Source organism: Hemitrygon akajei, chromosome 20 (genome assembly GCF_048418815.1).
Source record: "Hemitrygon akajei chromosome 20, sHemAka1.3, whole genome shotgun sequence".
In the NCBI taxonomy this organism is placed as follows: domain Eukaryota; kingdom Metazoa; phylum Chordata; class Chondrichthyes; order Myliobatiformes; family Dasyatidae; genus Hemitrygon; species Hemitrygon akajei.
The window spans coordinates 9,017,409-9,032,559 of NC_133143.1; the positions used below are offsets into that span (position 1 = coordinate 9,017,409).

The 15,151-nt window shown below is 42.9% G+C and overlaps 1 protein-coding gene across 2 annotated transcripts in view; it reads left to right on the forward strand.

Moving 5' to 3' along the window:
• Window positions 1–15,151, forward strand: part of LOC140742205 (coagulation factor XIII A chain-like) — a 218,025-nt gene that overhangs the window by 153,017 nt on the left and 49,857 nt on the right. For both annotated transcript variants that reach the window (XM_073073026.1, XM_073073025.1), the window contains exons 7-9: window positions 3,912–4,086; window positions 5,416–5,554; window positions 13,547–13,650. In XM_073073026.1, the coding sequence (XP_072929127.1) occupies window positions 3,912–4,086; window positions 5,416–5,554; window positions 13,547–13,650 (418 nt within the window). The remainder of the gene's footprint in view (window positions 1–3,911; window positions 4,087–5,415; window positions 5,555–13,546; window positions 13,651–15,151) is intronic.

Below are 15,151 nucleotides of genomic sequence, written 5' to 3' on the forward strand. Positions count from 1 at the left end.
TTCACTTGCTGAGGGGTTGTAAATGGAATGGAACATTATGCAATCATCACCAGGCTTCTCCCTGTTTCTGACCTTATGATGGAACGAAGGTCTCTGATGAAGTAGCTGAAGATAGTTGGGCCTGGGACATTGCCCTGAAGAATTCCTGCAGTGATGTCCTAAGGCTGGGATGATTCGTTGATGGTTCCAGAACTGCCCATGATTTCAATTAGTTTCTTTTTAAAAGAAGTTCTTGGTATCATTTTACTACACTTCATGTTTGATAGGCTTCTGCTTTCTCCCAGGTTTCAGTCAGAGAGCAGGGAGAAAGCAGAGTCATTCTCAGCAAAACTATTGGAAATGGAAGGCAATCCAATATTGTAGGACCGCCGGATTTCCCTCATCATCTTCCCTTCTGATCAGCCTTGGGGTTACATTTTTATTTTGACGTTCAAACTCCAAAGCTGTGGTTTAATGAATTAAGATTTTTTCTTTTTAAAAATACATAGTTTTGAAGTGCTTCCTGCCCTGAGAAGAATATTATTACTGTGGAATAAAATCTCTTTGAACCAGATGGCACTAAGTGAAATTTGAGCCAGAGATAACATCTACAGCACAGAGAGAGCTGTTGCCACTTTGCAGTTCTCAAGCTGTTGTCTTGGACCTCATCAGCTTTACCAACTCCCTTGTGGCATTTAATTTTATTCAGTGAGTTTCAAGTCAGTCTCTCTGTTTATGAGGAAGGCAGTTTGATTTGTCTCTTGGTTTGTTTGATTGAAGTTTGCTTTATCATACATAATGCCCTTTGTTCACCCAACCTGTCTAACTTAATACTCCATGCTTAACCACTCAGGAGGTGTTCTAAGGACTGATCTAAACTTCAGGATAAATAGAACACAGCAACAACACCGATAATGCATTGTGGTAATAGGACTATTACCAGACAAAACATAACAAAACCACACTGAAGATTTATAACAGTGTATTGATCAAAAGCTAAGTCAAGGACCAAGATCCTGTAGAACAATTTTGTATCATCACAGTGATGCAGGAAGAGGACATTCAGCCCAAAAGACCATGCTTGCTCCCAGGGCCCATTTTCCAATTCACTCTCTTATTGTCCTGTACCCCTGGAATATACCTTCTCTCACAATTCACTTTTGGATTGTTTTTATTTATCTGCAAAAGGGGGTATCTTACAATAGTCAATTGACAACCATTTGGGATGAGGGAGGCAACTGGAGCAAATGTGGACTGTCACAGCAGTGTGTAAACTCCATACAGGATTGAAGCTGGGTCACTGAAGTTGTAAGGCAGCTCTGCTGTAAGACTGCTGCATTACCGAGCTACCTTGACAGAGACTGAGAGAGAGAGATTCCTAGAGAGAATTTCCAAGGTTAGAGTCTCAACGACTGAAACCATACCTGCCTCTGGTGACGCTATTGAGTTGGGAAGGAGCACAGTCAGAAGGCTGCAGGGATTTTACAAAGTTACTAGGAAAGGAAGAAGCACAATATTTGTGTTTGAAAGAAAAGATGCCAATTTTGAAATCAAGATGTTGTCTCTAATGAGAACTTTTCGTGATTTAACTGTTTGTCTTCTGTTAAATTAAATTAACTTGAGTTGCTTATTACATTGGTTCCTCTTAATGCCACCAAGGTATAGTGAAAAACTTGTTTTGTTTACCATTCTTGCAGATGAAGACTGCATTGAGGTAGTACAATGTAAAACATTAAGAGTGCAGAATAAAGTGTTGTAGTGCAGTGCAGGTAGAGAACAAGCTGCTGGGACACAACAAGATAGACTGTGAGGTGAAGAGTTCATCTTGTCATACTAGGGAACCAGTCAATAGTCTTATAGCAATGGCATAGTAGCTCCCCTTGAGCCTGGTGGTACATGTGTAACCCTCAGGTTTGGCCGGCAGTGTTAGTCCAGGGGAAGACAGTCTGTGGCCCCGCTGAACGTGTGAAATCTCATTTGTGTGGGTGCTGCGTGATGTGTTACCCTGTCACAAATCAGTATTATGAAATATCAGACAGTACACCACATGCAATTAAAAGATAGAGTTTTACAATTCTTAATTTGACTATAGGATTAATAAAGAAAACAAATGGCAAATGGAATTCAACCCAGGTAAGTGTGAGGTGGTTCATTTTGGTAGGTCAAATATAATAGCAGAATATAGTATTAATGGTTAAACTCTTGGTAGTGTGGAGGATCAGAGGGATCTTGGGGTCTGAGTCCATAGGACACTCAAAACCGCTACACAGGTTGACTCTGTGGTTAAGAAGGCGTATAGTATATTGGCCTTCATCATTTGTGGGATTGAGTTCAAGAGCTGAGAGGTAATGTTGCAGCTATATAGGACCCTGGTCAGACCCCACTTGGAGTACTGTGCTCAGTTCTGTTCACCTCTCCACAGGAAGGATGTAGAAACTACAGACAGGGTGCAGAGGAGATTTACAAGGATGTTGCCTGGATTGGGGAGCATGCCTTATGAGAATAGGTTGAGTGAACTTGGCCTTTTCTCCTTGGAGCGACGGAGGATGGGAGGTGACCTGATAGAGATATACAAGATAATGAGAGGCATTGATCGTGTGGATAGTCAGAGGCTTTTTCCCAGGGCTGAAATGACTAACATGAGAGGGCACAGATTTAAGGTGCTTGGAAGTAGGAACAGAGGGGATGTCAGGGGTAAGTTTTTTACTCAGAGAGTGGTGAGAATATGGAATGGGCTGCTGGCAACGGTGGTGGAGGCTGAGACAATAGGGTCTTTTAAGAGACTCCTGGATAGGTACATGGGGCTTAGAAAAATAGAGGGCTATGAGTAACCCCAGGTAATTTCTCAAGTAAGTACATGTTTGGCACAGCATTGTGGGCTGAAGGGCCTGTATTGTGCTGTAGGTTTTCTATGTTTCTATGTCTAAAAAGAAAAGGGGCCCATTTTAATGAAACAATCTAATGTGCATGTTGGAGCTCACGGTTTTCCCATCTGTTAGCTCTCCATCGATTTCCTCCAAACGTCATTGATATCCAGCCCCATTCCAAATCTACTCTGTCCTGCAGTCTACGACCTCTCTATTCTGGTAACTTCTCTCTCCATCTGCCACCAAACAAAAGGCCTCAAAAATTCACTCTCAGGCACATAACAAGGAAAAAAACACTCCCTTCATTGGATGCCGGAACATTCCAAAGCTCTTGTTATCTCTAGTCATGACTCAAGCATTGCTGCTACAGAAGAACGATTGCATTAACAGTGAAACCTTTCCCCGTGTGTTACACGGGCTTTCAGGCTTTTGGATTTTGATGCTCTGCTGGTCAAGAGTTCAGAGTATGGTTACAAAGGGAGGTGTTGAAGTTTAGGAGTCTAGCAATGAGTTTGTTTTTAATTATAGTACTGAAGGCTTAGCTGCAGTCTATTAACAACATGGATTTGTTACTGTCCAATGCTACAGAGATAAGTGTAGGGCCAGCTCCTGTAGGTGAATTGCAATGAGTGGAGGTTTCTGGGAGGCTGGAGTTAAGTAGATCATGGAATGATACAGACAGAAGCAGGTCCCTCATCCCATCAATCTGTGCTGATCCGTAACCACCTGTTTACGCTAATCCTACATTGATCCTGCTTTATTCTCCAAATATTCCATCAAGCCTTCCAGAATCAAACACACAGCAGGGTCAGTCTTCAACAGCCAAATAACTTAGGGACTTGGATGTGTTTGGATGGGGAGGCAGTACGAGCACCCAGAGAAATCCAGATGACCAAGATCTGAGGTCAAGGTTGAACCCCAGTTTGTGGATTTGTGAGACAGCAGCTCAAATAGCTGAGCCACTGTGTCACCTTGGTATCTCCCTCACAGCTTCCCAGGCCAAAGTTCCACTCCTTTTCCTGACTTGTGCGAAACATAGCACTGACGAACATTTTCTTTGACCAGATTAATTCAAAAGATGATGGTGGTGTTCTTGTCGGAAATTGGGACGGGCAGTATCTTAACGGAGTGGCTCCCACGGCCTGGAATAACAGTGTGGAAATCTTGATGAATTATTTCCAGACCCATTACCCTGTGTGTTACGGACAGTGCTGGGTCTTTGCTGCAGTTTTAAACACAGGTAAGAACGTGAATCAGGTCTCTAGACAAGTATGGCATGAGCATATTGAGAGGACTGTAGATAACATCATGGCATAAAATAGATTATACATGAAATGGCGTGTACACACAGAGTCAAACGCATACAAATCTTCACATGCAAAACCTAGCTCCTCTCTGTCTTGAAAGTCATTTGGATAAGTGCATGGATGGGGTGGTTTAGAGGGTTCTGGCTCAATGGAGTGAGCTTGATGGGCATGGATGTGTCAGGCTGAAGGGCTTGTTTCCATGCTGTATAATTGTGTATAACTCCGTCACACATGAGCGTACATCTACAAATGCACGCGCAGGTACACATCCAGCAGGTACTGTAGATGGGCTGACAGGGAGCACCGCTGTAATTCTGACTGACAAATACCTATGGGTTCTGAGGCTATACAAAAGAGCTACTGCATCTTCGATAAGACTCTATATGATCTTCTGCACAACCACAAAGGAAAAGCATGCTAACAATTTGTAATCTCCTCTCAGTTTTCAATGTCCCAGAAACTTGCTCACTAGTTCCAGACTCTCCACCCTGAGGAAACCACTTCCCAGCATGCACTCTGTCAACCCCTCTCAGAACCTGGCATGTTCCAATGAAGTCACCTCTCTTACCTCGGACCTCCAGAGAATAAATGTCTATTTTACTGAATTCTTTCTAAATCCATCCTTATAGAATAGCTCCTTCATTCTAGAAATTAACCTGCTGTTCTCTATCTCCCTTTAATAAAGTCTTTCTTGCCCTTATTCTGCTTGCTGAATCTGTATGTTAGCTTATTGTACTTCGTGTACAAGGACATCCAGCATGTTCTGAATGCCAATTTTTATGAGTCACCCTATGTTTTAAAAATTCTGCTTTTCCGTACTAAGGTGGATGATTTCACACTTCCCTCCTCACATTCCATCTGGTATCTTTACGCCCCATTGTTTATATCCTCCTCGTGGCTCTTTCCCATTTAGTTTTGTACCAAACTGCAGAGAGTTTCAGCACAGCTCACCATATCATGGAAACCAGCCTCTCCTTCACAGATTATGTCTATACTTTTCACTAGCTCAGTAAAACAGCCAATAATATCAGAAAGCCCAACCACCCAAGCATTCTCTATTCTCCTCTCACCCATCAGGCACAAGATACAAAAGCCCAAGAGAACGTGCCGTCAACTTTATGCATTATTTTTATATACTGCTTGAATTTATTCACGTGGCACACACATGATCACGACCCATTTCATTCAAGGATTGCTCTCTGCACAGTTTTGCTTCCTTTGAGAAGATGTTGAATGTGTTGCATTGTTTTAACTCTCATCAGTCCTTCGGTGTGTGGGAATACCAGCCAGAGTGGTGACAAACTTCTCCTCTGCCCACGATAATGATGGTAATCTGTGCACTGACATAATTCTGGATACAGATGGAAAGAAGATTATCGAGTTGACCAAGGACTCGATCTGGTATGTATAATTTCTCTGAGTACAGGTGGTCTGTATGTCTGATGCACACCCTGAAAAAGATGAAAGTACTCAGGGGCTCTCGATCAGACTTTTCATCAATCCCAGACAGGTGGCTACCAACACTTCAAGCTTTTGAATTCCCCCCACCACAACCATTTGTTTTGCCACCCTCCTTCTCTTGCTTTTAAAAAGACTTCTTTTAACGTTATCTGTCAATGATTTGAATGACAGAATTGATGGTTTTGTGGTCAAGTTTATGGATAGGTGGAGGGCAGGTAGTGTTGAGGAAGCAGAGAGGCTACAGAAGCTCTTAAACAGATTAGGAGAATGGGCAATGAAGTGGCCAATGAAATATAGTGTCAGGAAGTGTCATGCACTTTGGTAGAAGAAATAAAAGTGTAGTCTATTTCCTAACTCGAGAGAAAGTTCAGAAATCTGCGATAGAAAGGAGCTGAGGAGTCCTCATGCTGCATTCCCTAAAAGTTCATTCGCAGGTTGAATCGGTGATGAGGAAGACAAATGCAATGCTTCCATTCATTATGACAGGATTGGAATATATAAAACAAGGACGTAACGTTAAGGCTTTGTAAGGTGCTGGTAAGGTCTCATTTGGAGTATTGTGAGTAGTTCTTGTCCCCTTATCTAAGAAAGGGTGTGCTTATGTTGGGAAGAATTCAAAGGAGGCTCATGAAAATGATTCCAGGATTGAAAGGTTCATTATATGAAGAGCATTTGATGGTTCTGGGCCTGTACTCACCAGAATTCAGGAGAATGAGGGGGAATCTCATAGAAACCTATTGAATGGTGAAATGTCCTAGAAAGAGTAGATTTGGAGAGGATGTTTCCTATGATTGGGGAATCTAAGACCACAGTCTCAGAACAGAGGGACATCCATCTAGAATGGAGATGAGGAGGAATTTCTTTAGCCTGTGGGGAACCTATGGGATTTATTGCCACAGGCAAGAATCTGTCAGATGTGCTCCGTGGAACACTTCGATACTATGTATTGCTGTAGAAATGGAGGTTGTTGTTGACAGTGAGGATGGTCCTGTCTGAGTCTTCCTTATCTTGAGACATAAGGGCAGAGATTCTGCTTGCTACACCAAATTAGAAATGGAATAGAAATTCAGCCTCACAGAAATGGAGAAAGGAAGACATGGAACACAGAACACTACAGCACTGGAACAGGTCACTCAGCCCAGGATGCTAAATTAAACAAAATCTCTTTTCCATCTACCTGATCCATATCCCTCCTTATTCATGTGTCTAACAGCCTCTTTAAGATGACTAACATTTCTGCTTCTACACTACCCCAGCAAGTCCAATGCAGGCACCTCCCACTTTCTGTGTAAAACAAAGCTTCCCTTGCATAGCTCCTTTAAACTTTCCTCTCAGATCTAAATGCATGCTTTCTAGCATTAGATATTTCAATCCTGTGGAATAAAAACTACCAGCTATCAATGACTCTCAGATCTCCCCTCAGCCTCCATCACTCCAGAGAAAACAACCTAAGTTTGCCCGGCCTCTCCTTGTAGTACATGCCCTGCGTCATGCTAAACCTCTTCTTTACCCTTTGCATAGCCTCCACAACCTTCCCGCAATGAGCTGACCAGAGTATGCACTATGCAGTCGAACCAAAGTTTTATACTGTTGTAACGAGACTTGCTGACTCTTATACTGAATGCCCTGATCAGTTACAGCACATATGCCATACCATCTTATCGACTTGACTGGCCACTTTCAGGAAGCTGTGGACTTGCACGCCAAGATTCCTTTGCAACCAGTGCAGTTAACAAGCTGCTGAGCCCTTTGTTGGGAAAATAACTGACCAACTCTACTGCTTCTGAGCAGGCTTAGTACTGATCTTGGTGAACTAACAGCTCAAGGATCAATTAGTTCACCCTTACCAAGGGTAAGGGTAACTATGGATGGGCAAAGTGTGTTGGCCTGAACCGCCAGACTCATATGCCATGAAAGAATAAAAAAGTGTGCAGAGATACAGTGGCCATACAAAGAATGAAAGATCGTGTTTCTACAACATCTTTCATCTCTTTCCAAGTGTCCTGACTTGCCCAGTGAAATACCTTCTAAAGCGTGGTCACTTTTATAACGAGAGAAATGCAGCATCATTTGTGCACAGTATGATCCCACAAGTGGCAGTAAGATAATAACCAAACCGACTGTTTCTAGCAATGTTCTCTGAACATAAGAACCTAAGAAAGCCGGAGGTGGAGCAGGCCAGTCTGCCATACCATTCAATGTGATCACGGCTGATATACCACACCCTTCCCCAGGCCTCTGTCCCAGTCCCCCCAGAGCCCGCCATGTATTCTACTTTATTTAATCATTTAGAGATACAGAGTGGAACAGGCCCTTCCAGTTCAATGAGCTGCACAACCCAGCATTTCACCTATTTAATTGTGGCCTAATCGCAGACAAATTACAATGACAGATAACCTACTAAGCAGTATGTTTTTGGACTGTGGGAGGAAACAGCAACATCCATACGGTCAGGGGAGAACATGTCAACTCCTTACAGACAGAGGTGGAGTTGAACTCTGACGCCCCATGCTGTAGTAGTGCCGAACTAACCATCATGCTACCATGATTCTCTGATCTTCTAGAGTTATTTACCTTCTCTTGAAGCACCCCAATGAATCAGCCCCCACAACCTTTTGGGATAGAGAGTTTCAGATTCACCATTCTCTGGTTTTTAAATGACCCACCCTACAAACCCCATAATTATGCCCCCTTGTCCAGGATTCTCCAATTACTTAGACAAGACCCTAACTGACCGAGACACAGGAGGTGATCAGATCTGGGATTACTGTCCCATTTCAAAGGCCATACTCATGACTATGGAGTTCACATTCTGGAATGCACTGAATTTTTAATCCCTGCTTCAGTGCTCATTGTAGGTGGTGGTTAATCACCCAGAGAGTAATTTGGCAAAAATTGGTAAATTGGCTTGTTCTTGTCACATGTGCCCAGGTACAGTGAAACTTTTCATTTTGCTTGCCGTCCTTGCAGATCATTCCATCACATCAGTATGTTGAGGTAGTACCAAGGGAAGCAATACCAGAATGCAGAATAGAGTGTGACAGTCACAGAGTAAGTGCAGTGCAGGTAGCCAATAAGGTGCAAGGGCCATGACAGGACAAGTTACAGGGTCAGATGTTCAGCAATGGAAGACCGGAGAGGTGTATCAACATTACTTTACCGCACAAATAACCTGGGGCTGATTCACTTCCTAACTCAATAGAACTGTGCTTGGAATTATTAATATCTACAGAAATTGCATCAAAATCAGTTACTTGGGGGTACTATTTACTGGGCTGGGTATTTCCAATACACTCATTCATTCATAACTAGAGGTTACTTACTCCACTGCCCCAGCTCATTCTCATTTCTCAAGGCATTCCACTGTCCTTGGCCCCAGATGAAATACCAATGACAAAAAAAAGTCTCAGTTGAAATGTGATTTCAATTAATGAATAATCTTAACATACCTTGTGCTAATTTTTATTATTCAACATCTGAAGATTACTTGTAGGTATTTTTAAATAATTAAAAGCATGGATATTTAAATTTGAAAGTTAAAAAGTGCTCCCTGTGTTCAAAGAGTTCATGTGGTTCGGCATTCTCAAACAAGCTCGTCTCCCGAGATGGAGAATGAGCTTGTTTAATTGGAATATCTTCCCGGCTGTTTGCTACATTGAATTTGGATTTCTGTAGTTGAAAGCAAATGCCTGATTTCAGCTTACTATCACAACATCCGTTTTCTTGTTGAGAGAGTCAGCAAACAGCCCTTAATTTCTGGAACATACCTTGTATTTCTATAATGTGTTTCAGAAGCTGATCTCCAGGCTCTTCACAACCATAGCAGGGTGACCAAAACTGAACACGACACTTGAAGTGTGGCCTCGCCAAAGTACACAATCTCAATGTTTTTAGGATGTTGATTGGCCAGGCCATCTCATGGAGATCCCCTACTGTCCTTCAAAGGAACAACTTGAAACACAGGAACAAAGTTTCTGTTTAACATCTCATCCTCTGGCAATGCTGGATAAAATACTTACTGTAAATGAACTTCTCGCTCAGATTAATGAGGACACTCAGGCAGACCTGGCGTTAAATGACATGTTTTGTTGTTTGCTGTCGTACAACATATGTAACCTTCCTACTACCAGGTGAAAGGGAAACATTTCCCATCATACAATATTAACAATTCTTTTCTCACTATATCTTACAAAATCAACTCAGCTCATAAAATACATGCTGCATCTATGCAAAAGCCATCTCATTGGTTCTGCTTTCCACACCTCTGCAATTTCTTTCCTTTATGATATTTATCCATTTCTCTTTTGAATTTGTCTTCACTACTTCCCCCTAGAGCAGGGGTTCCCAAGCTGTGGTCCATGGCCCCTCAGTTTATGGTAAGGCTCCACGGCATCAAAGAGCTTGGTAGCCCCTGCCCTAGTGCGTAACCTGCATCCCGTTTTACCTCACGTCACATCTGGTTCTTTTGTCAGGCACCTTCCTTCTGTGTCCCTGGTTCTTGACCTCTACTTCCTCTATCTACTTTGTGTGTGACCTTCATAATCTTAAATACCTCTATCAGATCCACTCTCAACTTCTTCTGATCCAAGGAGAAAGCCCTAACCTCCCCAGTTTATCCACTGAACTGATGTCCCTCATCCTTGGAATCACTTGGCAATTTTTAAAATTTTGAAATACAGCATGGCACCGTGCCCTTCCATCCCAATGAGCCTGCGCCACCCAATTACACCCATGTGACCAATTCACCTAGTAAGCCATACGTCTTTGGAATGTGGGAGGAAACCAGAGCACCTGGAGGAATGCATGCAGTCATGGGGAGAACGTACAAACTCCTTATAGACAGTGGAGGGGTTTCATCTGCAGCCTCTAAAGTCCTCACACCTTTGCTGAAGTGCGGTGACCAGAATTGGACACAAATGTGGCCGATATTTTATGAAGGTTCATCATTACTGCCCTGCCCGTGTCCTCTGCACAATTTGCACCGTTACTCTCCACTTCACATCACATAGCCAACTTTTCAATTGCTGCTACAATCTTTGCCACTCATCCTCGATGACTTTTTTTACTTATGGAGCTTTTCATCGAATGCCTATTGAAAGTCTGTGCACGACATATCAGCTGCATTTTTCTCATCAGCCCTTTCAGTAACCTCATCAAAAAGTCTATTAAGTTGGTTAAACTCATTCTGCCTTTATCAAATTCATTTTAGCTTGTTCTAATCAAGCCACACTTATTAATTCTATTCTCAATTCTCAGTTAAGGTAAGATTCTGACAGAAAGGAATGCCTACATGAGGTATCCTGTATGTTTTTCCAAATGTTAATTTGTGTTCTTTGTTTAGACAATAGACAATAGACAGTAGGTGCAGGAGTAGGCCATTCGGCCCTTCTAGCCAGCACCGCCATTCACTGTGATCATGGCTGATCATACACAATCAGTACCCCCCCGTTCCTGCCCTCTCCCCATATCCCTTGACCCCGCTATCTATAAGAGCTCTATCTAACTCTCTCTTGAAAGCATCCGGAGACTTGGCCTCCACTGCCTTCTGGGGCAGAGCATTCCACATATCCACCACTCTCTGGGTGAAAAAGTTTTTCCGCATCTCTGTTCTAAATGGCCTACCCCTTATTCTTAAACTGTGGCCTCTAGTTCTGGACTCACCCATCAGCGTGAACATGCTTCCTGCCTCCAGCGTGTCCAATCCCTTAATAATCTTATATGTTTCAATCAGATCCCCTCTCATCCTTCTAAATTCCAGTGTATACAAGCCCAGTCGCTCCAATCTTTCAACATATGACAGTCCCGCCATTCCAGGAATTAACCTTGTGAACCTACGTTGCACTCCCTCAATAGCAAGAATGTCTTTCCTCAAATTTGGAGACCAAAACTGCACACAATACTCCAGGTGGGGTCTCACCAGGGCCCTGTACAGCTGCAGAAGGACCTCTTTACTCCTATACTCAATTCCTCTTGTTATAAAAGCCAGCATGCCATTAGCTTTCTTCACTGCCTGCTGTACCTGCATGCTTGCTTTCATTGACTGATGTACAAGAACACCTAGATCTCGTTGTACTTCCCCTTTTCCTAACTTGACTCCATTTAGATAGTAATCTGCCTTCCTGTTCTTGCCACTAAAATGGATAACCTCACATTTATCCACATTAAACTGCATCTGCCATACATTCACCCACTCACCCAACCTGTCCAAGTCACCCTGCATTCTCATAACATCCTCCTGACATTTTACACTGCCACCCAGCTTTGTGTCATCGGCAAATTTGCTAATGTTACTTTTAATCCCTTCATCTAAATCATTAATGTATATTGTAAACAGCTGCGGTCCCAGCACCGAACCTTGCAGTACCCCACTGGTCACAGCCTGCCATTCTGAAAGGGACCCGTTAATCGCTACCCTTTGTTTCCTGTCAACCAGCCAAGTTTCAATCCATGTCAGTACTCTGCCCCCAATACCATGTGCCCTAATTTTGCCCACTAATCTCCTATGTGGGACTTTATCAAAGGCTTTCTGAAAGTCCAGGTATACTATATCCGCTGACTCTCCCTTGTCCATTTTCATAGTTACATCCTCAAAAAACTCCAGAAGATTAGTCAAGCCTGATTTCCCCTTCATAAATCCATGCTGATTCAGACTGATCCTTCTACTGCTATCCAAATGTGTCGTCATTTCCTCTTTTATAATTGACTCCAGCATCTTTCCCACCACTGACGTCAGGCTAACCGGAGATGGGAGTAGACTCTCACATGGTGGATTGGATAGTGGACTACTTGACAGATAGACCTCAGTATGTGCGGTTGGGAGACTGTAGGTCTGACACGGTGGTCAGCAGCACAGGAGCGCCGCAGGGAACCGTACTCTCTCCGGTCCTGTTCACCCTGTACACATCAGACTTCCAATATAACTCGGAGTTCTGCCATGTGCAGAAGTTCGCTGATGACACGGCCATAGTGGGGTGTGTCAGGAATGGACAGGAGGAAGAGTATAGGAAACTGATACAGGACTTTGTGATATGGTGCAACTCAAACTACCTGCGTCTCAATATCACCAAGACCAAGGAGATGGTGGAGGACTTTAAGAGATCTAGGCCTCATATGGAGCCAGTGATCATTAATGGAGAATGTGTGGAGCAGGTTAAGACCTACAAGTATCTGGGAGTACAGTTAGACGAGAAGCTAGACTGGACTGCCAACACAGATGCCTTGTGCAGGAAGGCACAGAGTCGACTGTACTTCCTTAGAAGGTTGGCGTCATTCAATGTCTGTAGTGAGATGCTGAAGATGTTCTATAGGTCAGTTGTGGAGAGCGCCCTCTTCTTTGTGGTGGCGTGTTGGGGAGGCAGCATTAAGAAGAGGGACGCCTCACGTCTTAATAAGCTGGTAAGGAAGGCGGGCTCTGTCGTGGGCAAAGTACTGGAGAGTATAACATCGGTAGCTGAGCAAAGGGCGCTGAGTAGGCTACGGTCAATTATGGAAAACCCTGAACATCCTCTACATAGCACCATCCAGAGACAGAGAAGCAGTTTCAGCAACAGGTTGCTATCGATGCAATGCTCCTCAGACAGGATGAAGAGGTCAATACTCCCCAATGCCATTAGGCTTTACAATTCAACCGCCAGGAGTAAGATATGTTAAAGTGCCAGGGTTGATTGTATTTAATGTATTTAAGTAAACTACTTAAGAACTTTTTAAAAGCTATTATTAATGCTTTTTGAGAGAGTGATTTAGATGCATATCATATTTTTACTGAGTTGAGTATTGTATGTAATTAGTTTTGCTACAACAAGTGTATGGGACATTGGAAAAAATGTTGAATTTCCCCATGGGGATGAATAAAGTATCTATCTATCTATCTATAATAACCGGTTTAGTTTTCAGGTTTTCAAGCATCCTATTGTCTTCTTTATTACACTGTAGGAACTACCATTGCTGGAACGAGGGCTGGATGTCCAGGCCAGATCTTCCACCAGGTTATGGTGGTTGGCAAGCAGTGGATGCCACACCCCAAGAAACAAGTGAAGGTTTGTCTCTTGAAGTTTTAGTCAACAGGAAATTATTTTTTGACCTTTATGTTGACAACTATGGCAGCAAATGCCTATGGCTATTGAACTATTGGAAAATACATCCTTGAGAAACATAATGAACCCTTTGTTTGATTCATTGCTGAGTGAACATCTCCACAAACTTTTCTTCTTGAGATTTTCCACTGAGACCAGTGGAGAAAACCCCCCAGAGGTCATGGGTTAAGGGTGAAGGGGGAAAAGTTTAAAGGGAACATTAGGGGGGAGCTTCTTCACACAAAGAGTGGTGGGAGTGTGGAATGAGCTGCCAGATGAAGTGGTAAATGTGGGCTCACTTTTAACATTTCAGAAAAACTTGGATGAGAGAGGTTTGGAGGGATATGGTCCAGGTGCAGGTCAGTGGGACTAGGCAGAAAAATAGTTTGACACAGCCAAGAAGAGCCAAAAGGCCTGTTTCTGTGCTGTAATGTTCTATTTCTCATGGAAGAACATATCATCAGAGAAGTAGACTGAATTTTACTCAAAGTATTGCAGGAAGATTTAGGCTAAGTACATATAGAATATAGAACATAGAACAGCAATGAACAGGGGCAGGTCCTTTGCCCACAATGTTGTGCCAATTTAATTAAACTAAGGACACTTAAATCCCTTCTGTCTGCCCATGATACATATTCCTCCTTTTCCTGAATATTCATGTACCTATCAAAGACCCTTTGAAAATAATAGTTTATCTGTCTCGATCACCATCCCTGGCAGTGCTTTCCAGGCACTGTCAAAAAACCTTGACTACACGTCTGCTTTATACCCCTCCCTCACACCTATGCCCTCTAATATAAGACATTGCAACCCCGGAAAAAGATACTGGCTGTCTACTGTGTCTACACCTTCTAACAGGTCTCCCCTCAGCCTCTCTCTCTCCAGAGAAAACAATTTTAGTTTGTCTGCACACAGCATCCTGTTAAACTTCTCCTGCACCTTCGCCAAATCCTCAACATCCTTAATGGGGTGACCAGAATTAAATGTAACCCTCCAGATGTGGTCCTACTAGAATTTCATAAAACTACAACATAGTTTCTAATTTGTTTGGGCATTCCTTTCTTTATACTGAATACCACACTGTTTTTCTACCTGGTCTAAGAGGGAAACAATTAGGCTTTGTTCTGGTTTTATATATCAAATTTACAAGCCCAGCAACATGTCAGCCCAGATTTTCCAGCTTTCCCTAAATGCTTTCATTCTGTTGGAGAACCTGAAGTCAGGAGACCAGGGAATTCATCGGTTAGGTTTTCCAACACTACTACCTATGTGTTGGCGTTGGGATGATGATGATACTAGAATGAAGGAAGGACAGCTGAACTCTAGTATCTTTGCTAATGGAGGCTGGATCAACACAGAATAAGGTAATTCAACCCTTTGTACCTCTTGCAGAGGACTGAAATTAGCATTGGATGATTTATAGAGCTAGCCACTTGGTCTGTGGATAGTGATGTGGGTTTCCTCC